This window comes from Stegodyphus dumicola, chromosome X1 (assembly GCF_044657685.1).
Source record: "Stegodyphus dumicola isolate Sdum_Otavi_A_Nest chromosome X1, ASM4465768v1".
NCBI classification, from domain to species: domain Eukaryota; kingdom Metazoa; phylum Arthropoda; class Arachnida; order Araneae; family Eresidae; genus Stegodyphus; species Stegodyphus dumicola.
The window spans coordinates 199717213-199743233 of NC_140780.1; the positions used below are offsets into that span (position 1 = coordinate 199717213).

A 26021-nucleotide genomic window follows, 5' to 3' on the forward strand; every position below is an offset into this window, starting at 1 on the left:
GGTGGCTAAACCGATATCACTGATATTTCTCAGATTCTCGAAGTTTGGGGGGTTATTAAGAAGGTAATCATAATAAATCTCCCAATCCGTTATATTTTCTGTATTTGGTGTCATTGCACTGATTCGTTCTTAGCGTGGCAATAATAGGGACATGGTCAGACGTAAGCTCCACTTTAACCTCCAGATACATGGGTATTGATGCGGTGGCTAATATGATATCTAAAATATCTCCTCGTCTAGAGTTATCTGGCGAGTAAGTGTATTCTGCAGAAGCGAAAAAATAGGTTAGATAATTATTAATAAAATCATGAAGTTGCAATCCATTTTTTTCGATCTTCGACAACCCCATTCGACATTTTTTGCATTTAAATCACCTCCTACTAGAGTTTGTTTATCAGTGGGTAGAATTTCAGCAAGTAAGTTCTCATCGAGTGGGTTATTTGGCGGATTATACATGGAACTAAAATAAAATACTCCCAAAGAGAGGGAGCAGCACAGACACTGTGACTATTTCGCAGCCGTTCCTTCTATCTTCGCTCATTAGACAAGCTTGACAAGATCTCTTTACAAAAATTGCGACACCCCACCTCTGTGACTCAATCTATCACACCTAAAACATTTATAATTTGGAATGTTCAAATTATTACTGGGACAGGCATGGGTCTCAGTAATCAGAGCGATGTCGATATCGTAGGTTAGAAGAAAGTTTTGAAGCTCGGAAATTTTATTTAATACGCTGTGCGCATTCCAAATCATGAACTGAATTGGAGCTCTTTCAACATTATGTCGGCCCATTATTTGAAATATTATTTTCTTCTGACTAATTTGATTCATTTCTTTGATTTGTTGCGTAAATTGTAAATAGCCTGCGTTTTTTATCACTGAGACTAACTCAGCTAAGCCACTGAAAATTTTGCGGGCCTCATTAATAGTGTCCGAATAAATACCTGTCGAAAGGGCTTGCGAGAAAGATTTACCTTCTACAATTCTGCTGGAATAAGTTTGCTGCTTCTCAGCTTTTTTCTTTGGAAATTTCTCACACCCCTTATAACTTGAGGTGTGAGATTGGCCACAGTTCGCGCACACTGGTGGTTTCTCCTTATTTCCCCTGACAGGGCAATCTTTGATAAAATGCTCTTCTCCGCATCTTACACATCTTGGTTTATAGTGACAGCCTGCCTGGGTGTGATAAAAACCCTGACAGCGGAAACATTGGATAGGTCCCTGTCTGCCTTTATATTCGACAATATTTATTCTGAGATCGCAAAGATATTTTTTATAATAAATTGTCTTAGAGGCCTCATTCTTTGGTAACATAACTAAGTATAAGGAAAGTTTAATAGCTTCGCCTTCTCTCCTTCTTGACATCTGTTTAATCTCTAGTACTTTATATTTTAAGTCCTGAAGTTCGCTTTTTATTTCCTCTATTTCAGTGTTCAACACTACTTTTAGATTTTTGTCTTCTGGAAGAATATATGAGTGGTGCTCAACACCTAATTCTTTTAATAATTTAACAATCCCTCTGTAACTGTCAGAGTTATTAGCAATTATATCACACCATCTCTAATATTTATCCCGATAAAGCCAAATTTGTGTTGATGAAACATTTATTTAAGTTTACTATATGTATATCTATTTTCTTTAAGAATAATTGGAGGTAATCTGGTGGGTTTGGTAATTCCAGTATTAACTGCAGGAGCAGTATTACCTATGTCCGATTGTACATCCTCACATTGCTTTGTGACCATGATTACATTATCAGCAACAGCTTCTTTATCCTGTGCATTACTAGAGGTTTCATTGATAGTATTACTAGTGTTACTATTTGTCATGATTACTGGTGAAATAATCTGTGTTTGCGAGGTAAGCTTAACTTTCTTAGCCGTCTGGCGGTGAATTTTAGTTCGGACTGTCTGATCACCACGTCTACGTTTGGGAATATCATCGTCTAAGCTAAGGTCTTTATCTAGCGTGAGTTCCTCATCAGCACTAGCTGTGATACCTGAGTGTAAATTAATCGGACTTCTAGCTCTTTTATTTTCAGCATAACTTTGGCTTGTACTAGCAATAGGTGTGACTTGATCCTTTTTAACATCATCCTGTTTAGCATTATTATTTTCAGATTGCTTTTGTAAAGCCTGTATCATTTCTAGTGAGCTTATCAAAAAATTGTAGAATTCTACTTCCACATCAGTGAGTGAACCATTTCTATCCCTGGGGCATTCTAGTTCTGAAATCTGGGTATGATAGTGTTCAACAAGCCTCTCCATGGTTGTGCATTAAAAAGAAATCAATCCGGCATCAAAAAACGGAGTCCTATGCCCCAGAACAGAGCACTGGCTCGATGGCCTTCTCTGCAGACGGATGCGTAGGCAGATAGCACTTAAAGCCCCTGACAATCGCCTGAAGCGAGAGCTTAAGGGTAACTATAAGCGCCGCAAAAATCTAAAAACCTCAAGATAATTTCAAAATTAATTTGATATTAATTAATCAAATGCGCTAAAATTAAAATTCGCAACTGCAAAATATGCTATAAACTTAATTCAACAATCAGGCGTTTTGGCATAGCCCATGCAAAGCATAGATCTTAAAATTTCACAAAAATGCAAAATAATAAGAACAAAATACAGTTAATGCATATTTATGCACTTCACTAAACTACAAACCGATGAAAGCATTAAAAAAAATGCTGTTAATATCAAACTGCCGAAGCACGTGGTCACCTCGTGTATCACGATTAGGCTTACCAGGAAAAATCAAGGGCCGCCTACTTTTACTGGGCCAGGTAAGCGAAGTTGATATTCAGCAAAACGCACTAAGGCCTTTTTACAATTCTTTGGTCACTTAAGACCGGTGAGCAACCTTTTAGGTGCTAGCAACTAAATCAGAGAATAAAATTAAGTCGGCAAAACCGAGAGTCGTGTTGGAAGAAATTTCATGTATGACTGCTCAGCACAGAGCGAGGGGAACTACCATAAAAACTCCCCGATATATGGATCCCTATATATGATGATATATGAACCCACTCAACCAAATGAAATGAAATTTTAGATACTATTATTCAGTGGCGGATTGGCCAAAGAAATCGGCCCTGGCAGGAAAAAAAAAAAATCGCCCCCCATATGGAATGTCATTATAAATATAAGTTATAGTCATCACCATAAAAATAATTTTATAAAATAAAAATGTACCTTTGCAGAAAAGTAACACTTTATTTCATATCTATAATACATACATAACACTAAATAAGTGACTAAATAATTATATACGCAAAACAACGGTTAATTCATAATTAGCCATTTAAATATTTTTTAATTCCAGGTTGCCTGGGCAAATATTTCCTCCATTATATCTTCAAACTATTCTTTAGCCAAAATATCCTTCTCTATGTTCATCAATAACAGTGACTCCAAATTAGCTTGTTTCATAGTACTCCTTAATCTACTTTTCACAATTTTTAATTTTGGAAAAGCTCTTTCATATTTAATTTGCATTAAAGATAGGGTGAGTACAAACTTATAAGCAAAAAAAAGACATTGGCGTACACATTGCTATATAAATTCTATTTCAAAAGTAATTTATATACAGACAAGAAGCATTTGTTTCAAAAATTGCATATAGCTTTGGATGAATGCTCATTAATAGATAGAGCACTCTTTCCTTCTGACTCGGTATCAAATTCAAAATAATGATTTTTAATTTAATTTTTTAGTATTTTTAGTATTTAATTACTAGGTCCTGATACTCATCCTTAAGATTATGAATTGTTGCACCTACATAGTGCTCTAATAATATAGACAAATATTCCAAAAAGTTCGGCGACAATGGCTTCAAAAAGTTTTTCGGTTCGAGAAGTGATATGTCTTTATACAACTTCATATGGCCTTTAAACCTACTTTACTTCCATGAAATGGTGTTATCCATTATAAAATTAGAGACAGTAAATTTGAATTGTTTGACAGGGCAAATAAAATTATAATCGGACGATTTCTTAGTCGTCTATTTGTTTCACTTTTTGGCATCTTCTAGCAAGTAATTCTATAATTATATCACAACCCAGACTTTCTAGGTTAATATTGCAATACGTTGCAAACGTTTTGATGCGTTAAATATTAAATCGAAGCTTCTAGAAATGGCTTTTAAAGAGATTGTAGCCTCTCTAACAATATTATATGCTAGGATATAATCTAATTCTTTAGTCTGAAAATATTTCGTCACTGGCTTAGTACAGAGGCTGTTCGCACATTTTTTAGACGATTTTGGTAAGCGGGAATAAAAAATCGTTTGCTGCAAAAGAAGTAATTGCAATTGTACTATGTTTTTAAAAGTCAAAATTATCATCTGTGGCTTGAAAGTTTTGTTTTTATTCAAAATGGCGAATTTAACAAAGCAGTGGTTCGAAGGCTACATTTACGCTCTTTCCGAAGAGAAATATGCATACTCCGTTATCCAAAAACGATGTGAGAGTCATGGTTTTGTGATATCTAAAGCGTCGATAGGTAATATCATCAACAAGAAAGGAAAAAACCGTCAAATTGGAGTCTCAAGTGGGACAAAAATTCCAAACAAGTATCAAGGAAAAAACGGACATCTTCGACTATTGCAAAGGTACGTTGTTTAATGTTAAAAGAAAATCCCCCTAGTCAACGGACAGTTGCAAAATCATTAAAATGCTCGGTGTCCACTGTAAACAAAATGATAAACGTTGATTTAAATCTTAAGAAAGCGAAAAAACGCAATGTGCATCACCTTCTTCCAAAGCCTATCGCTCAATGCAGGACACGCTGCAGAATTCTATATGAGAAACACTTATCCAAAGAAAAATGGAACACAATTGTCACAATAGATGAAGCATGGGTGTATTTAAATGATTGTAACAAAAAAGAGCCATTTATTATCATAAAAGGGGAGACAAAAATTTAAGTACATGGTTCAAAGAATCGAAAGTTAGTTTTTCTAAGGGATTCATGATTGTTGCTGGTTTTTCTTATAATGGCAAGTTAAAAATAGAGTGCAAAAAAATGTCAAGATTAACTCCAAATACTATCAGGAACATATTTTATTGCCAATTTTTCTGAATGAAATACCATCGCTTTACCCACAGTGCCATCAATCTATGAGACTCCATCAGGACAAAGCTAGCAGTCATACATCAAAATCCACTGTAAATTTCCTAAAGGAAATGGAACCAAAAACTGGTATCAAGGCCATACCCTCCACTGATATCCCTACTAAATCTCCCGATGTATCACCTATGGATTTTTGTGCTTTCGGACTTTTAATAACTGCATTATCGAAACGTTGTCCCAAAACCCTAACAGGACTCTGGAAAGCTGTTAGGAAGGAATGGGATAGTATACCTCTTCTGCCACTTCAAAAGGCATTATTATCCTGGAAGTTGTGGTGTCGAAAGATAGTTCAGAATAAGGGATGTCAAATAGAACATTTAAAACACAAGAATTTTATGTAATTTAGTTTTGTGAATACAATATACATCGTCTAAAAAATGTGTGAACAGCCTCTGTATATTGAAATGTTTTAAATGTACGTGAGCAGACAAAAATTATTCTAAAAGTTGATATTTTAAGTTGACATTTATTTAAAAGTTGATAACAGATTTTGCCTTTTATCGTATCTGTGCATTTTGTATAGCACTGGAAGATATACTTTTGAGTGAACATATTAATTGTATGCACTTTCCCTCACGCGCAGAGCTGTCTCGCCGTATCATCTGTGTCGATTCGATCGTTCGAGTTCCTGGATCGCCCTTAAATCCCTCCAGTCGCCCACAGGCCCTATCCACCACTGCTGTTATTGAAGGTGTGGGATTTTCACTTTTGTATTTCTCAGTTACTGTAGAAAAGTGAAGAATCTTAAGAACTGCTAAGCGAATAATGTTCATGTGACAAGAAACAACAAGATGGAAGGGAAACTAACCCTTTGTTATTCCAATACGATTTAACAGAACTCCATCTTGAAGTGTACAATAAAAGCCGACACTTTGGCTTGAACTTAAAATACTAAGAAATAAACTAAAACTAATTTTAAACTAAAAAAAAAAAAAAAAGAAAAGAAAAGAAGATATAGCCGAAGCTATCAAAGTTTTAATGCAGTTAGCCCCTTAATCACGAGATGACTGCGAAGCTATCAAGGGCCTGAGTACGGCCAAGGGTAATAACAGCTTTGAGAGAGAGTAGCCGAAAGGCAGACGCGCACAAATCAAAAACTCTGATTCTCTCTAACTCAGCAAGTAGAACTTCGCGGTTAAATACATTCTTCCTCATTCAGAATGATTCTAAAACTACATTCTGGCCAGAAGTAGTAAGTTAAGAATTTGACAGGAACGGAACTTAAAATTTAACTGTTAATAAAATTAACATAATCCTTACAAAAGTATGTGCACAAGATTGTGATGATTTAAAACAAAAGCTCTTATGGTTACTGTTATAGTAAAAATATTCTTAAATTTTCGAAAGGCAATACCCCAATTTTTTCCTGCGCAAATTGATCATTGCATAGAAAAACCATAAATGGTGCTGGAATAACACACGTATCGAAGATTCTCGGCGTAAAACATTTGCAAAAAAGAGCATTGTAAAGGACAAATGACAACACAGAGAGTAGGTACATTGACGCACATTTTAAAATTCACAGGGATAGGTACTAAAAGCACCAATCGCAGAATATTATTTCCAAAGCATTACTTGTGGAAAACCTTTAATGAGCAATGTGAGAAGATTGTTTCTTCAATCAAGTGTTCGAACGTCCTAACAAGATGACACCTACAGAGAAACAACGAAGTCAACTGATAAAGCTGTTTTATCTCAACGGAGAAAATGTTGCTGAAGCATTGCGAGGTTATCGGCAAAATCATGAACTAAAACAAGGCCCATTTCCGAAAAAGCTGTACATGATTTCGTGAGAAGATTTCTGAAGAAACTGGATGCATATGCGACAGATCACTATCCGGACGGCCAACAATTCCTGATGAAGTTGTTGCGGAAGTGCAAAATACGATTACTGCAGGTCCACTGCATACTGCAAGATTTCGTGAGAAGATTTCTGAAGAAACTGGATGCATATGCGACAGATCACTATCCGGACGGCCAACAATTCCTGATGAAGTTGTTGCGGAAGTGCAAAATACGATTACTGCAGGTCCACTGCATACTGCAAGAAGGGAAGCCCGCAGGTTGGATGTACAGAAAACCAGATTTCTCAACCTTCTGCATTCTGTTCTGCGAAATTTTCCTCGTTGATTTCAACGCGTGCAGATATTGCAACCTGGAGACGAGATAGTCCAGATATTGCAAACTACTGAGTTCGCCGAAGTTTTTCCTCATTAGATATGATGAAGATAACAGGTGGCCGCTGCAGATATTACGGAGGGGATGAGGCACATTTCACCTTAACTGGGGGCGTAAACTACAAGAACTGCATTCACTGGGCTGAAGAACATCCTTACAATGTGGCACCAGTGCCTTTACACGGAGCCAAAATAACTGTGGGATGTGGCATCATAAGCACATTCGTTTTCTGTCCGTACTTCTTCGAAGGGGTCACTTCTACAGATATAAAAATGTCCTCCTTCACAAGTGCTCTGTACACAATAATGTTTCAGAATTACCTAATTGTAGAATTGCAGCAGCGAAATGTCATTAATGAGATTTGCATGGATACAATATGGACTTCCTCCACACGTCACCACATGTGTTCGGCAAGTGCTGCAACAGCACTTTGGAGATAGAGGCATCTCTCATAGCTTTGCACTGTTGTAGCCACTGTGAACCCCCCACCTCACTACGAAGAATTTTCAGTTCTGGAGTTATCTAAAATTTAAGATGTCCCCATCAAATCCACTAGATTTTTCAGAACTGAAAAATGCCATAAAACGTGAACTAATACTTATTCCTCCAGCGATGTTATGTTCCTCGTTGATGTCAGCAATCTTCGCATGCATTGCGTTATCGTCTGCGGAGGCAGGCACGTTGAAACTTGTAGTTGCAGTAAAAGTTTTCCCCATGTCTCCCTGTGTTGTCATTGGTCTTTTACAATGCTTTTCTTTGCAAATGTTTTAAGACGGTAATTTTTGTCATTCGTGTGTCACTCGAATGTTATGTATAGTTTTTCAATGCGTTGATCAGAAGGAAAAACGCAGATATTGCCATTGAAAACTTCGCAATTTTTTCACTAAAACCGCGAGATCTCTGTTTTAAATCATTATAATCTCAAGCGCATACCTTCAAATAAAAATATTTAAAATTTCATTCATTCATTTCGACTGGTTGAGTGGATAGGTCACTAGGGTTTCATATGTTCGGGGAAGTTCTTTTATAACCACACTGTATATTAAATATAAACAATAAGAGACAGTTTTCCCCCCTTTTCTGTAGGTTGTTGGGTTGAAATTATTACATTAAGCCTTAAAATTACTATAGCCACTTTCGACCGACGAGATATAAAAGAGTTTTTTAGGTGGTTCTTCCCACAGAAAGGTCAGATAACCGTATCTTATCTACATACAGCGAGTCAAAAAAGTAGTGCGGCACAAGAAGTTATTCAAACACTTTTCTGAAAGAATTATTAAATATATAACTTAAATGAAGTATTTTAATTACATGTTTTATCTTAAGGCTAAAAAAATTAAGAAATCTTAAAAAATAATAAAAAAATCATGTTAAATAAATATTAAATTGTGCACTTCCTGTATTTAAATGAGAAAGTAATGGTCAAGAAAATACTAAAACAGAAAAAAAAAATTTAAAAACTCAAAAATATACTTCAGTAATGCATTGTCCTATCATTTTCATTACTTTACTGAGTCTGTAAGGAACTTTTCCAGCCTTCGTGGTGTAGTGGTCTGCACGCTCAGCGCGTAATTGAGAGGTCCGCGGTTCGATTCCCGGCGAAGGTGTTGCATATTTTTCATCTTTCCTGCTTCCAAAATACCTAATGTCTCTACAGTTGCGCCCGAACTAAAAGGGTGTTGGATGATGATTCTCCTCACCCAGGATTTAGCGATTGGATCCCCTAAAAACTCCAGTCGCCCTTTAAGGTATTTCTCCCACCTTCGTGGTGTGGTTTGCACGCTCAGCGCGTAATTGAGAGGTCCGCGGTTTGATTCCCAGCTAAAGCGTTGCATATTTTTCATCTTTCCTGCTTCCAAAATACCTAATGTCTCTACAAGTCTTCTCCATAGACAGAGATTTCGTACCATTTTGAAAATGATTTGCCCCCCCTCTCCATTCTATGCTGATTTTTCTCTAAATTCATTTCTGTTACAAACTTTATTGATTGTGCCTCGCAAATAATCCCAAATATTGTTCTACAGGATTGAAGTCTAGACCCTGTGTAGGTTTCTTGATTACAAGTGGGCAGTAATACAAAATTTACAGCTTGTAAATATGAAGGTTGGGATCATTATCCTGATAAAGTCTGTAATGCGGCACTATACCCATTTTAATACTCATTTTCAAGTTTTTGTTTTAAAATACTTAGCACATAAATCTATCTAGTTGGCCATCAATAAAACACAGATTTCCAACATCGCCAGTACTAATACAATTCCACATATCTGGCTACCTCCACAGTGTCCTATTGAAGGAGTAAGATTCTCCTGAAATTCTGCCATGTCATATGTTATCACTCTAAAAAATGTTGAATTTACATTCCTCTATACACATAATTAGGATTTCAAACAACATGAGGCGTTTTAATGCAGGTCTTAACCGAATTGTACTCATGCCCTTCAGTTCCCTTTATTCAGAAAAGATTTTCTACTAGCTCTTTGGTCATGAAAGTAACATTTTCATAAAACATGCCAAAGTTCCCATTAGCTGTGTTCCTAAACATTTGCTCAGTTTCTAATGTCGATCTGACCCTACTGGTTTTAAGATTACAAATAATATTACTAATCATCCAGCTTTCCTTACATTCAGTGTAACATCTAAAATGCCATGTTCATGCTTTGTTGCCAATCAAATTTCTTTCACAGTTTTCCAAAATTATATTATGAACAGTGGAGTACAATACATTCAACAGTTCATCTATTTTTCTCTCAGATTTTTCAAAATTTCAATGAAAAATTATCACCGATCCATGTTAATAAAGCAGCTTCTCAACCTTAAGTTTCATCTTTTCCAGATTTAAAATCCTTCTTCCGAGCATTTTACAAGATTGATCTTGTCTATTTACTTTGTTTGCTGCCGTTACAGTCCAATACTTTTCATACTTATTTAAGTCATATTTAAAGTTTCTCATCTATTTATTAGTTTTATATAATTCTGTTAGCACAACAGATTTAGCATGGTATTTAGAAACAGAAGGCAATAAAAAAAAATTTAGATGCATTGAAATAATACCTGACTTTTTTTTTTCCCCTCATTGAATGCTTGAAAGTTTTCTGTGCCCCAACCCTTTTTTGACTCACTGTGTAACCAGTAGTCCACCTTTTTCAAGGCAAACCATCTTGATATTAAACAAGCTCTTAGTTATGTGTTACTTCTCTCAGAATTCATAATTTTTTACTTTAGAGCTTCACACAGACAAATTTTGTTATGTTTTAAAATTACTTCACAATTATATATTAATAATTGTGAAACTTAAAGCAATTGTTAAGCATATAAAGTCCTTATACCATGGTTTAATTTTTTGCATGCATTTGGTACTCACATTTATTATCTACTCATAGAATTGTATGGCTGTCATATTTTTTTGGTATTTATATGTTATCTTGCCTCGTGTTTTCTCGACAATAATTATTTTGGAGTAAAAAAAAACATTTCCAGGGGCATTTTGGTGGGCATTATCTACTACTTAGACAAGTATCTTTCCTAGCAATTCACAAATATCATTTAGCTCTTAGGTACATTGTAATTACCTTTATCAAATTTTCTCAGTTCTGTTTTTTAACCATTAAAAAAAACTCTTATTTGTATCATGACAAATGCCATGATGATTTATTGTTTGAGTGATCAGCATGTTTTTCCTTTCTGTGCAACCATACCAAAAAGCAAAAATGTTGATTTTGTGATCATTTTTACCCCATACCTTTTGCACAGCATTTGGTGCTAACTTTAGTGTTCTAGTATTTGGAGGAAAAAACAGTCACCAAGAAAATGAGAAAAGGATAACTGACAGTTCTTTTTTAACATTTTGACCATTTAAATTTAAAATATTAACTTGGGTTTCAGTTATTTCTATATAATTAAATGAACATAAATAAGATTATTTTAAGAATATACACATAAAGAAGAAAGCATCTTACAATTTAAATTAGGTATAAAAGATCACTATACTACGCAATCTGAAACTATTTAACCACAGCAGCATAAAATTATATTGCAATTTTTCCTAAATTAATACTTGCCATTTAGGATTGTTCAATCAAGCACTTTACATCAAATATCATAATAAGCTGCAATCATAATAAATACATTGCATATAATATATATTTTCAAATTCAAATGACTATATAATTTAAAAAAAAAACATAAATAGTTAATCTTTTGTTTAAACATAAGTTGAAAAAATAACACATTTTGAATCACTTAAAATTTTAAACAAAGCTTATGTAAAACAAAAGGTCACTTCAATAAGAGCATTTATTCCTACATATTTCTTACATATAAAAATGCAATACAATTAATTAAATCATGCCCCCACTTCTAGCAAATATTTCAAGCCATAAACAAAAAAACTAAAACAGTTTAAAAATACAAGATTTTTTTTTTTTTTTTTTTTTTAATGAAATACATATCAGTGTGCTTAAACTGTAGCATGTCTAAACAAGAAAGTAAATACCTTCATGCATCTTACTCATAAAATTCCTGATTTTTAAGTAAGGAACTTAAACTTTACTCAAGTAGCTACAAAAACTTTTAAAAATTACAGTTATAACAGAGCTTATTATTATACATAGAGAGACAGAGAGCGATCAATAAAAAACTACAGTATATGAACTCTAGCAGCTTATCTGCTCAAACAATTGAAATTAAATTTCAGATATTGTTATTTGAAGGTATCCACTCAAGATTGTGATGATTCAAAGTAACGTAGCTGTCCCGGTTATGGTTACAGTGAAAACATTTTGAAAATTCCCATGTTTTTTCATATACAAATTGATCAGTGTATTAAAAAAAAACCATAATTGGCACTGGAATGATACACATATGATGAAAACTGCAGGTGTAAAACTTTTGCAAAGAACAGAATTGTAAAAGACCAGTGACAACACAAGAGAGTACAGGGAAAAAAAACTTCTATTGGAATTAAAAATTTTCAACGTGTCCACCTTCACAGACGATAATGCATTGCATGTGGGAAATTGCTAACAACCATGATGAATGTAACATCGCAGGAGGAATCTGCATAACTTCACATTTTGTGACATCTTTAAATTCTGAAAAATCTTGTGGATTCGATAATGTAGACCTTAGATTCCAAGTAACCCCAGAACCAGAAATCCATCAAAGTGAGTTAGAGAGATAATAGTGGCCACGAAACTGTAATGTTATGGAAGATGACTCTATCTTGAAACACTATACACACTGAAAACTTGCAATTCCAAGAAAAGAAATTCCATCTTCTCTGTTGTGCTATCATTGGTCTTTTACAATGCTCTTCTTTGCAAATGTTTGCACCAGCAGTTTTCATCAAACGTGTATCGTTTCTAATGTCAATTACAGTTTTTTAATGCGCTGACCAATGTGTGCAGGAAAACTATGGATGTAGCCTTTCAAAAATTTCGAATTTTTTTTTCTCTGTGACCATAACTGTTAGAGTTCTATTGTTTTAAATCACAATCTCCAACATATACCTCGAAATAACAATATCTGAGATCTTATTGCAATTGGTTGAGCAGATATGCTGCATAAATCAGGGAAGTTTTTTTATGACTAACCTGTGCATGTGTATATATATATATCTGTCTTAGAATTTAAATTGTCGTTTGAATTTGTATATATACCCAGTTTACAGATTTAACACCAGAAGCAGTTTCTGATATTATAAACAACATATACACTTCGTGGAGTATTTCTATATTTAATGTCCTGCTATGATATGTTACCAGAACATTTAACATCAGCACGACCTGGCTTGTTCACCAATTAATAGCCTTATTTTATTTATTTGTCAGCATAGCCCCTTTTAAATTTTTTCATACAATGCTTGATATAAATTTATATACTTTTACAGCCACTACTACTGATAATGTTGGCTGCACTGTGATTTGCCTCCAGATTCAAAAGCCTCCAGTCACATGATCTTTTGGACTAATTCAGAGTTTCAGCAATGAATGATTTACAGATAGGATACTCTCATTACCTTCTTGCAAAATCAACTAGTGAGGATTGTCTTACATTTCCTCAAGATCATGTCCCATACTATTCCAACAATACAAGTATATTTGACATCTTTTTTTAATTTTGAGTAACCCAAATTTTTAAAGCACTGAAATTATTCTAAATTTAGGATGAAGCCTGATGGATAACTAAGAATAAATCTGTAGCAAATTCAAATTGAAGTACAAATCTTTTTGAAGCAGCGAGATAGAAAATATATCTCAACTCTCTTTAGCAAGGAAATAAAAGCCTGACTTGTCTTTGTCACATACAATTCACTTGTCCCCCCTATTTCTTTTAACACAAAAATATACATAAATAGGAACAAACAAATTCCTATGCCTTAGTGGCAAACTTTATTTTATGCAGAATCATTCTAGAAACTCATGTTTTATAAGTGAAATTAAATTGTATTTTAATAAAGGGTGCAGAAAAAAAATCATTTCACAGTTTACACCACTTTCCCACAAATGTATTATAAACTAATAAATAATAATATCTATAAAGCAAGCTCTGGTACTGATGTTGTTATAACTAATGTAACTAATGTGACTAATGTATAAATCTTAACAGATTTTAAGTACTTGACTGGCGGGCTTGGCTGAAGCCCACTACCTAAGGGGAGGGATGCCTTCGTGGAGTGCCCGCTTTATTCACTGCATCCACAGGGTATTGCTAGGTCACTTGATTCACATATGCATCCACAAGATATTCGCTAGCTCACTCGATTGCTAGCGGGCAAGCCCACTACCTGAGTGGACTGAGCCCGTTTTATTCACGTATGCATCCACAAGATACTTCATAAACGTTACACACATGGAAAATAACGAAAACACCCATGGAACCGGGATTCAAACGTTTGACTGAACTACCAGTGTACATCGATTTTACCTGGACTGTGCCCGTTTTATTAATGTATGCATGCATAAGATACTGCATAAACATTACACATTCGTAAAATCATGAAAACACCCATGCAGCCAGCCCGTTCACTGGGATTAGTAAGTTGGGTTGAACTACCAGTGTTCAGCGATTTTACTCAGGGTGCACCCGTTTTATTCCCATATGCATCTACAAGATACTGCATACATGCTACACATGCAGCAAATCATGAAAACACCCATGCAGCCAGTCCGTTCGCCGGAATTTGAAAGATGGATCAAACTACCAGTGTTCAGTGACTTTACCACACAGTCGCTAATTGGCCGTTGTACAAAATGTAATCACGAAAATTTTCGGGTTTATTATTTAAACAGTAGATTCATCATTAAAATTCCTTGATGTAAATTCCTTTTGATTAACTTCAACATAATAACTCACAAAATTGCATCAATATATATATCAATACAAACAAATTTAATTTAAAGCCCTGAACGAAAAAAAAATTTTAGTCAGAATTTAAATTAGTATATTAAATATATAGTAATTTTAAATTCTTGTTTAAAAATCTGGAAAGAAAAATCTTTAATCTCAAAAAAAAAAAAAAAAAAAAAAAAAAAGTTAATTTTAAATATTGAAAGAAAAAGTAGCTATTGTGATTGATATCCGTGAACTTTGACCTTTTCGCCAACATTTTAATTCGCCAAAATTAAATTTTAATTAAGAAATTTTAATTGCCAAAAAAATAAAATTTAAAAAAATTATTGCTGCGAACTAATTTACAATATCATTTAAATTCAAAGAGCATATGTAAATTAAGTGCACGTATCTAAAACAATGACAAAATATTATTCCAAGAAATTAAATTTATTATTAAAAAAATAACATATTTAAAAAAAATAATAACATTTACATATGCTCTTTGAACTTCAATGATATTGTAAATTAGTTTGCAGCAATAATAAAATCGACTTATCAAGGGGATAAACCAATATACGTACAATAAATTAACAACTAAATGAAAAGAGTGTTTCTATTTTTTGTTTTATTTTATTTGTATTTCTGTTGCGAATTGCTTTGGCGATTCGAAGCATTTTTATCTTCAGCGAGTGCAGAGACTGTTGCCACTCGGAAGAATGAGCGTGGAAATTATCGTTTTCGCAGTTTTAATTAATATCTCTGCTAATTAAAGTGGTACGAAGATGAGAATGGTATCGATGGATTCAGAGAATTTTTGGAATCGGGTGATATGCATCTCAAATTTCAACTCGGCGCCGTTGCCAAGATATTCGAGAAAAAAGAATTTGGCATGTAGCCTCTCTCTAATAGGGAAAACCCGAGAAAGTGCAAAATGTAGGGAAAGCGTAGGGGGGAATTAGTTTTTAATTAATATCTCGGCTAATTAAATTCGCACGAACATGCCAATGGCCAAAATGGCTTGCCACGGACGTGAGGAATCCAACGGTGTGCTTTGCCAAGCCTGGGACCCAGCTGTTTCTGAGGAAATGATGTTACAAACAAACAGACAGAGGCAGACAGATTTTAATATATAGTAGACTTCACAATCACCCAGTCTTTTTGTGGTGCCTGCTCTAGGGAACAATTTTTAAGTGATGTCTCCACTACCTCTATCCAAAAGAATTTATTTTTAATGGGCAATTGATTCAAATGCTTTGAGTCAGCCTCACAATTTGTATCTTCATTCATTCAGTAATAAAGTCCTAATGAAAAAGTAATTGTGCATGAAATTTGTTCACAAACTTATTAACAATACTCTTAATGTTAAAAGTTAAACATCTAAGAATATACATTTGGAAAGAAATAGCACATCCTTTTCATATTCTGTATAATATATACGTGATTATAAGACCGATGTGCTGACTACTATACTACTTAGGCCCATGATATACAAGAACCCCCAGAAAAAGTGTGATAGCACTATATGCCATATTTGTACGGTTAGAAGAAGCCAAATGCTATTGTTACACTTTTGGTATGCCACTTTGTTAATGAGATATATGATGGCTAGTGGCTTAAGTGGCCAAAGGCAGGCATTTGTAAACACATACGACTTAAAGTTAACCATAACTCCCAGTATATGAATACAGTATTCTATGATTTCTTCTTGATGTTCTCTATGTTCCTGTGCCAGACTTGAAACCCATCAACTTTTTTTTGCGTAGCAATGTGAAATTAATTGTGTTCCAGGAGCCCTTGAATTCTACACAGGAGTTCATTTTAGCCTCAGACAATACCAAACAGATAGTTCATAGTCTGAACAGACAGACAGTTCATAGTCTGAACAGACAGACAGTTCATAATTCAAGCATGAAATGCTGCTCCCATGTATCAACAGACAGCAAACTAAGTACTTACAGTAAGATATATTAAGTCTCACTGCAAAAAACATTTACACAGCATGTGATACCTGTGAGTATGTACTCTCACCTGCATCATTCAATAATGTAAAGTAATACACATCATAACATAATTCATATTGTGTTTTTCCCTGTGCATAGTAAACAAGTTACAGCACCTTTGCATCTTAAATTAACCATATATTTGCAGTTCTTCTCTTTTCTCATTAAAACAACACTATTTTCACACCTCTGCTGCTGTAACTAACAGATATGAAACTCCAATTGGAGCTTACTTTTGCTCACTTGTCTCCATTCATGCTATACCTGTGTGGTTTTCATCACATACCTGATACTGCTGTCATTTGCAGGTGTTATTTCACATTGGGCCCTCTACTAAAGCCAAAACCTTCTTTAAAAAAAGGTTGACTTGATGGAAATGCTGTACAGTATTTGGGAGTCACATATCTCTTGAACAATGCAAAGTACAGGAACGTTCTCAATGGCACTTTGTTTTTTCTAACTTTCTGGACATAATGTGTTATGGGACACTTTTTCTCGGACACCCTGTATTATGGTATGTCCAAAAAATGTATAAAACAACCTCTGGTACTAAAAACTTACAACATTTCATCACTCACACCCACAAAAATACAAAAATGAAAAGCATTAGTATTCTTTCTGCATATTTACTACAAAATTCATGACATTTAAATACTAACCACAGCATAAATAGGTATAGATGCTCCAAATATTTCAGAAGATGTGTCACCAAAATGATCACTGTAAATAACCAAAAAACTGATATACTGAAAATTCTGAAATTAAAAATCACATCTAAAAGTGAACAAAATCATGAATCGTAAAAGCAAGTTTTTAGAACAAAATCACATAAAAGTAAAACAATAGTGTAGCTACTGCTAATTAAATTAAAATACTAAAACCACCATACTGTATCTATCTCCAAAGAATACATGGAAAATAACAAAATATCATGTAATTAGATTAGTTCATTTAGTATCAAAATAAAAATCCGTAAAAATGAAACAATAGCTAATGATCAAACAGCATATATAAAATATTACATCAATGATACAAAATAAACCCTTACTGATATAGGAAGCACAGAGATGAAAAAATACGACAGATAAAAAAAATCATTAAAATATAATTACAATGTCTTAATCACTAAGGAAAAAGAGCTTTCAAAGTATTTCTTCTTTGTCATTCGCATCACATACATTAACTAGTTTAAATTCTATCTGTATAAGTTGTAAGTATAAAAAAAGAATCTAGCTCTGTCCAAAAAAGATTAAGCCAGATTTTCACAAAAAAATATTTCAACCAAAGATATTAGCAGCAGTATTTAATGCTTACATTTTCCTATTTGCATGCATTATTTATTATTAGTGATTGCAAACAGGCCATAAGAAAATACTAATGCGATCAACTGCTTCCTCCTTCGATACATATACTCTTTGTTATAATATCAGTTATTTCTGCACTTCACAACCAATCTCACTGTTGCTTCTATACCAGGCTGCTCCTTTTCACCACCTTTCTAAAACATAGTTGCAGACTATAGAAATTTAACACTGTATAATTCTCTAACTCAAGTGTATGGTCCTGTGGACCTAATGGATCATAATGCTAAGCAAAGTCAGTTTGCTCGCTGATTGGAAAATTGCATAGGCACTTTATTTGCACCAGAGAACAAAACTCTCGAACAAACAATATCAAACCAATTAAGTAAAAACAAATATTACATTTAAAGCCTGTTTGAAAAGTTTCATTTATATATTTTCTAATTACTGGAAAACTAAATTCCTCCCAAATTTTTCTTACAATTTCTAAAGAAAAAAATTACATATATATATATATATGGGGTTACATGTAAAATTAAACTGTGCGTGCGTGCGTGTGTGTGTGTCAATCATAATTAAATATGATAAATTGTTATGTACATTGGTTCTTAAAAAGAAATGATGTAGGCATATAGGATGGGGAAACAAAGCAGCATGGACGTTGGTGTGGCAGAAGCTAAGGAAAGGAATGAAGTAGTTTTTTGTGCCAAGAGTATTTATACCAAGTCTGATGTAATTTCTGAGACAAGCTATGATTGGTTAATTTTAGGTTGTTATATAATCATGGAAGGATCTCGAATTTGGAAGAACAGATAAATTTAGGGGGAGAGTACCAAATCTTTTGCAGTTGCCAATTATTTTTAAAGCAGCTATAGCATTTTCTTATATCTTACATATCCCCCCTTCAAAAGAAAAGGTTGCAAGGAAAGCAGGGTGGCAGAAAAGCTTCAGTGAATTAGTGAAGAAAAACATTAATTTTTTAACCAGAAAAATCAGTCAAAGTTTTTCTTTGCATCAATTTTTTTCCCTTCATTTATAATGCAATACCAAAGAACTACATCCTCTAATTTTTGCCTTGTTTCAAGCCTCCTATTCTCATTCAGATCCTTTTCTTCAATTAATTCATATGTTCTTCCACTGATTATTTCTTCGAGGTTCTTCACTGTTAAGTTTTTTTCCCATTTGTATATTTTCTTCAATTTCATTTTCCTCTTCATAAGCCCATTCTCTTTCTCTGCTGATGAAAGATCCATCGTCAAGAGACTGAGATTCTGTTTAAATGCAGTCCACCACACTGGCAGCATCCAATGGTTTGGTTTGGTTTAGTTGATTACAGCAAAACACATTAGGGCTATCTGCCCCAGGAGGATAGATGCCTCTGTGGAGAACTTTCTAAGGGAAACTGTTCCCTATACATGTTACGCAGGGGGCAGGGGGAAAACCATGAAAACAGCCATGCAGCCAGCCCATTTACCTGGATTTAAACCCAAATCAGAACTACTAGTGTTCAGCAACTTAACCACTTGGCTGCTGGTGGACTTTGGCAGCATCCAATGAGTCAAAGCCTAAATATATCCAAGATTTCTGCTGAGACTATTCATTTGAAAATGAAAACTGCAAAATTCTTTAGCGTGACAAGGTGAAACATATTTCCACATGCTTCTCGTGTTATTTTCCCTCACTTCATTCCATGCATATTAAATATTTCCAATAGCATTTCAAACATTTCAAATTTTGCAACATATGATTTAAGATGGGACATTTTCACCAGACGTTGCTTCAATTGCCTGTGAAAGCATCCTTCTCAAATAGAAAGCCCTGAGCATCAAAATTACCCCTTGATTCATAGGCTGTATTTGGATTTTCTGAAGTAATACTTGGAGGATGAAAATGAATTCTGACATTATTACAAAGATTAGAATGCTCAGTAGAAAGACCCGGAACATCACTTAATAACAATAATGCTTTAAAGGCTATGTTTTGTTTTCCACAGTAACTTTTAACAAAGGAACAAAAATAATCTTTAAACCAGCTTTCAAACACTGCTTTAGTAACCCAACATTTCTTATTAGAATGACAAAACACAGGTAATGAGTTTTTAGGACATCCCTCTAGAGTGTAAAGGTTTTCAGCAATTGGTACATAAGCATAGGCTTTTATTTCACATCACCAAATGCATTTCCTACAATAAGATAAGTAATTCAATCATTTAATGTTTTATAGCTTGGGTAAGATTGCTATTTTTCTGACAAATATGTTCTAGGAGGCAATTTCTTCCAGCATAACTCAATTTCATTCCGGTGAAAAATGAATTCATTAAACTCACTTCTTCTTCAATAATAGGTTTTATTTCATCTGGAAATTCTGATCTGCTTCTTTACCTGCACTTGCTGCCACAATGCACACATTACCATTTCTTGAGCATTTTATAGCAAAAGAACCATCCACAGCTTACTTGAAAATTTTCATCAGTTTTGTTCTCGCACATTTGAAAGTGTAAACAAAAAAATACATGTTTTGCTTGAAAAAAATGTTTTGCTTGAATTTCTAGCTGACTTAAGGGAATTAATTTGTGTTTACAGTCTTCAATTCAAAGTGAGAGAAGTCTTTTCATATTTAGAATCAAAGAACTTCTTTGTCTAATAAATTTCTTGAAAGCAAAAGAGTTTGTAGAGTCCTTTTGAACTAAAGACTCACCTATTTTTTTTATCTCTTGAAATCCTGGCATATGATGCACCATCCTCATGAATTTTAATAATTTCTAACTTTTCTTGTAAATTCAATAATTTATGCTTGTTTAGACTATTGTAATCAGTATGAAATTTTCTGCAATAAGATTATCATAGAAACTGAGGGTAAGTTCGCTCTGTCAGTCTGTCTTTGCAAACACACATGACCAGTCAGCATCATTTGATTTTGGTTGTAAATATTTTAGTGGAAACATATAGGCTATATTATTTTCGCATAAAATCTTTCCAAACCTCACAATAGTCAATCAATCAGTACTGAGAGAAATTTATTATTCAAGTTACTAACCATCCCCTAGCAGTGTCAGTAGTGAGTGAAGCCGCATTATGCAAGGTATTCCTCTACCATATTTAGGTACATGTCATCCTATTACTTTCACAAAACAAAAAGGTCCTATTTTGTATAAGAATTAGACTAAAACCTTAAAGAATCTGCAAGAATTTAAGAGTTACAACTATAAAAAAAAAGTGAATGTTAATTGATTCTAGAAAGAGTTAATAGCTATAATCAGTCTTTAGATTTTTCTTTACAGTCTACTTAGATTAAATAGTCTTATATTTTTCTATTTGCTCAGGTTATTTTTCAAGTGTATTTATTTTGCATAAATAACTTCACAAATACTACTATATGCACTATGTATGTCAAATATTATATTTAACTTTGTCAGGAATTTAGTCATACTTCTGCGTGTTATCAGAGGATTATAGTATTAGAAACATAAATTTGAAGCAAATTTACTCAAGCAAGCCACCCAACAGTTCTGCACAACAAAATACTTAAAAGCACTTCACTATACACACAATACACACACTTCACGATACAAGAATTAAATTTCTAGATATATTAATATTTATTTATTCATAAATAAGGAATATTAATCAGTACATTAATTATAAAATTTCTAAGATTAAGACACGTTATTTTAAAAATTTGAACTTATTAAAATAGTTTCATGAAATCCTTACTTGTGAAACATTCTTGAAAAAAAATCGACTCAACACACTGTTCATAGATTAACCTCTATACAAGTACTTCTAAAGACGTCCAACTATACTAAATTTCTCTCATCAATTTGATTAATAAAGAATTTCTTGCATCTTTATTTTAGAAATCAACTTGCCTTTGGTTTCCTAGTTTATGACTAATTTCACAATCATATGCATGAAGAAGGAATATGGAAATACATATATTTTTCAGTAAATAGCTTTGAAAAAGTTCATAAAATATAATTATTAAATTTACCATGTATTTTTCACTTCGGGAAGGATATCCACAGGAATATTAAATATTTTTAATATCCAATCTGCCCACTGCATCTGTAAATATTTAAAAATGAAATTCATTTATACTATACTTTGAACTGCATAAGTTATGCTTTATGAGGACAAATTTGTGGAATATAAGTTCTAATATATTTCAGTACAACAGAACATAATAAAAAAGACTAAAATTTGGATAATACTGAGGTATCACTTTTAGCAATTACATTCATACTTAACAAAAGCAGCATATCATCATAAATTTTCAATTAACAGTGGGTGAAGACAACTTTCTTACTTATTTTTTTTCTTTGCATGACAGTTTTATTTCCCATTTGTCATCAATACTGTATTCGACAAGTAATGTTGATAATGAAGGTATTTATAAAATATTAAACAATTGATTCAGGTTATAATAATTCATTAGTGACCGATAGCAATTAACACTATAGCCAGGACAGGCACTACGCTTTTTGCCACACGATGCAGTCCTGAATTCTAAAATTTTGCTGTTTTTAAATTCTGACACCAGGTGCCACTGCACAGATCGTAACAGCTCTGTTGCCAACTATAGAAAATTAGTTGAAATTTTCTTATAGGCCTTTATAGAAGACTATATATATATACACTGCTCGACATTGAAAATGCAACACCAAGAAGGAGTGGTCAGAAAGTGATGAAATTTGGAAAAAAAATTACAGCAAGCAGCAATAAGTGATCTTTATTTCAAAATGATAATCAGAATACAGAGCGAGAACGGCATCGGCTCAGTAGGATGTAGGACCACCACGGACAGCGATGCACAAAAAAACACGTCTAGGCATAGAGTCAATAAGAGTGTGGATGATGTCCTGAGGGATGGCTCTCCATTCCCTTTCAACCATTTGCCACAGTTCGTCTTCTGAACGAGGCAGGGGCAGAGCCTGCAAACGGCGTCCAATCACATCCCACACATGTTCGATTGGTCACAGGTCAGGAAAGTATGGTGGCCAGGGAAGCATCTGTATACCTTGCACAGCATGTTGGCAGATGCGAGCACTGTGTGGTCGGGCGTTATTCTGCTAAAAAATTGCATTAGGCACCCCCTGAAGGTACGGGATTACCACTGGCCGCTTTACATTATCGAAGTATCATTGGGACGTCATAGTGCTCTGAATACGAACTAGAGGTGACCTGGAATCATAGGCAATAGCGCCACAAACCAATATGCCACGTTGTTGCGTGGTGGGGCGTTCCACAGTTACTGCCGGATTAGATTTGTCTACGTCGATGCCACACATGTATGCGGTGACTGTCACTGGATAAACAGAAGCATGACTCATCTGAGAACACAACATTTCTAAACATTTGTGTCTATGCTGTGGGGTCAGTCGCAGTCTTTTTAACGGACACCGTGAGTGCAGGCCACACTCAACCAATCAACGGGAAATGGTTCCGGTTGACGCGGGAACATCCAGGGTATCTTGCACATGCTGCAGAATTGTGATACAAGTGACTGACGGGACCGCCACAGCTTGTCGGTGGATACGTTGATCCACGCATGCTGATGTCACTCTGGATGCACCTGCACCCCCCTTCTTCCCACATTTCTTTGTTCCAACCATGTTCGCCATAGCCGATGCAATGTGCTCACATCTATGTGGGTATCAGCTGCGATTTGACGTAAGAACCGACCTCCCCTTCTCAGTCCGATCACCATACCCCTCGTAAAATCGTCTATCTGCTGGAAGTGCCTTCGTTGATGGTGGCCTGGCATTTTCTCCTATTACACGCATCCTCCAGGACAAAAACCAGCTTTCTTCGATAATTTATCTGACAGAAATAACGACACAAATATTGACCATTCTGCAAGTTCGTTCCCTTATATCTTACTTCATGTGTGTCAGAGAGCAGTGCATTTCACATCATTCGCATACCTCAGTGACGTGCGTCTACTCTAAAATTTGCATAAATTTCTGACCACTCCTTCTTTGTGTTGCATTTTCAATGTCAAGCAGTGCATGAGTCACCTGTGTTTTATAGAATGATTACAGAAATGCTTTCATGTTAAAAAGCATAACAAGAAAACCCATGTTACTGCCTTTAGTCCACAAAAACAGATCTTAAATTTGATTTAAAATTGATAAGAAAGTAATATATTTCTGTAGTCAAATGACCTACAGCAAACCTTTAATGGATCGAATTTTTGATTCACTATGCACATGATAGTGATTGCAAAAATAAGAATAAAATTCGATTTTGCTAGTAAACTTATTTGTGTATACCATACTCATCTTGCATCATTGCATCAAGCCATGAAGGAAAAAAATTACAAAGCCGATTTTGATGTAAGCACCCAAAGAATATGAGATATAGATTAGCGCACATAAGTAAAGAATCACTTGAGATACAGTCTAAAATGACATGGAGAAAATTAGTGCTATTGGTCAATGATGATAAATCTCCCCACTATAAAGTGATGGGCTGCTATGACTTTGAAGTGCCTATTTCAAAGAAACAGATTACAAGTATTTACCCCACAGCATAAAAAGGGGAACTTAATATCCCTATAAACAAAGTGTTAAAGCAGAGGGGGGGGAATCTTATACTTTCTCTCGAAAGTGCTGCCATTTTTTATGCAAATCAGCTACTGTCCAACCAAATGGAAACCCCAACAGTGCCTTACCAAAATATGTTAGCATCTTTATAAAAAATAGTCACTGTTGCTAATACAGAAACCTTGACAAGGGTACCCTGGCATAAAAGCACCTGCACCATTATGAAGATTGCTTTCTTTCAGTTAAAAATTGAATTTAAAGTAGCTGATATACACTTTATGCAAAATGATAATGGATTATTGTAATTACGTTTTAAACTCTAAATTAGTGTATGCATTTTACATATGCTTTTAATCTAATTTATTAAAACAGAATTAATTAAAAAGAGAATAACTGAGGTTGAACTGTGGAATCTCTATTTGCAGCTTGTATGTAAGTTTACATAGTTTATAAACATTATTTGAAGTCTTACAATAATATTTACACTGTGAACTAATTTTAAAACAAAATTTTACATTTAGGATAGTTTTATTTGAAAACTATTTTACCATAAATCTTCTTGGTGTTCATATGCTATACTTTAAATAACTGGATAAAAAATTAACTTCACTTTTAAATGTCTGATGCAAAGTAGTTGAAAGAAATAAAAGCAATCTCGTTAGATACATTTATGTTGAATTATGATGGAAATAAAACGTAACAGAAAATGCTGACATAATTATTAATGCAGATCAAATATGTGAATATTTTTCTAAAAAATTATATTAACCCCCTGAGTGGTATGACCATCTTCATATGGTCACTAAATGTTTTGTCACTTGATTAGCTTCTGATTTAAAATATTTTCCTTTCTTACTTTCTTTTATTATGTACACTGCGGAAAAAAAAAGAGAAAGAAAGGTTTCAGATTTTAAGTTATATCAAAAGGGGCATTTTTTTAATGCTTTGTGTGTTACCTTTATTTATTAAATATCATGTTCTACGTACTCAAACCATAAAATTCAGTTCAACAGCAATATCACAAAATAATAATTTTAAAATGAGAATATCCTTAGAATTTCCGATACAGAGTCTTGCACAGTGGAGATAAAAAAAAAAAATTTCGTACAATGCTGCCATTACTCGCTTTGAAATAATTAATTTTTTTAATCAAAAATTCATTGAAGTGTTATAAAATATGAAATCGATAATAACATAAATTTCAAATTCAAATCAAGGCTACCACATGCCCATATTTTATGGAAGATTACATTATTCAAATTTTGATGGCTCTAGGTACCGTTGTTTTATCACAATGTGAGAGAAACATACATACATTGAACAGATTCTTCATTATTTAACTTCTTTAAATATAATACAGGGTATAGTGATTCGCCGTGTATAGTTTTCAACGCAAAATGTCAAAACAAAATAAATAGTCATTCAGGGCAAATTGGCTCTTTGGACTAAAAATAAGGGAAAGTTCTATATGTCCCATTCTACTGGGCGGATTGACGAAATTCAAATTGCGTTTTTCATGTCTTAAAAGCGCAAC

General features: G+C 34.0%; 1 protein-coding gene across 3 annotated transcripts in view; it reads right to left on the reverse strand.

The window, feature by feature from the left end:
- Positions 1-26021, reverse strand: part of LOC118186325 (glycerol kinase 5) — a 122931-nt gene that overhangs the window by 31028 nt on the left and 65882 nt on the right. For all 3 annotated transcript variants that reach the window (XM_085807940.1, XM_085807941.1, XM_085807942.1), the window contains exons 8-9: positions 21934-22007; positions 17302-17362 (exon numbers count right to left, since the gene is read on the reverse strand). In XM_085807940.1, coding sequence (XP_085664066.1) covers positions 17302-17362; positions 21934-22007 — 135 coding nt within the window. The remainder of the gene's footprint in view (positions 1-17301; positions 17363-21933; positions 22008-26021) is intronic.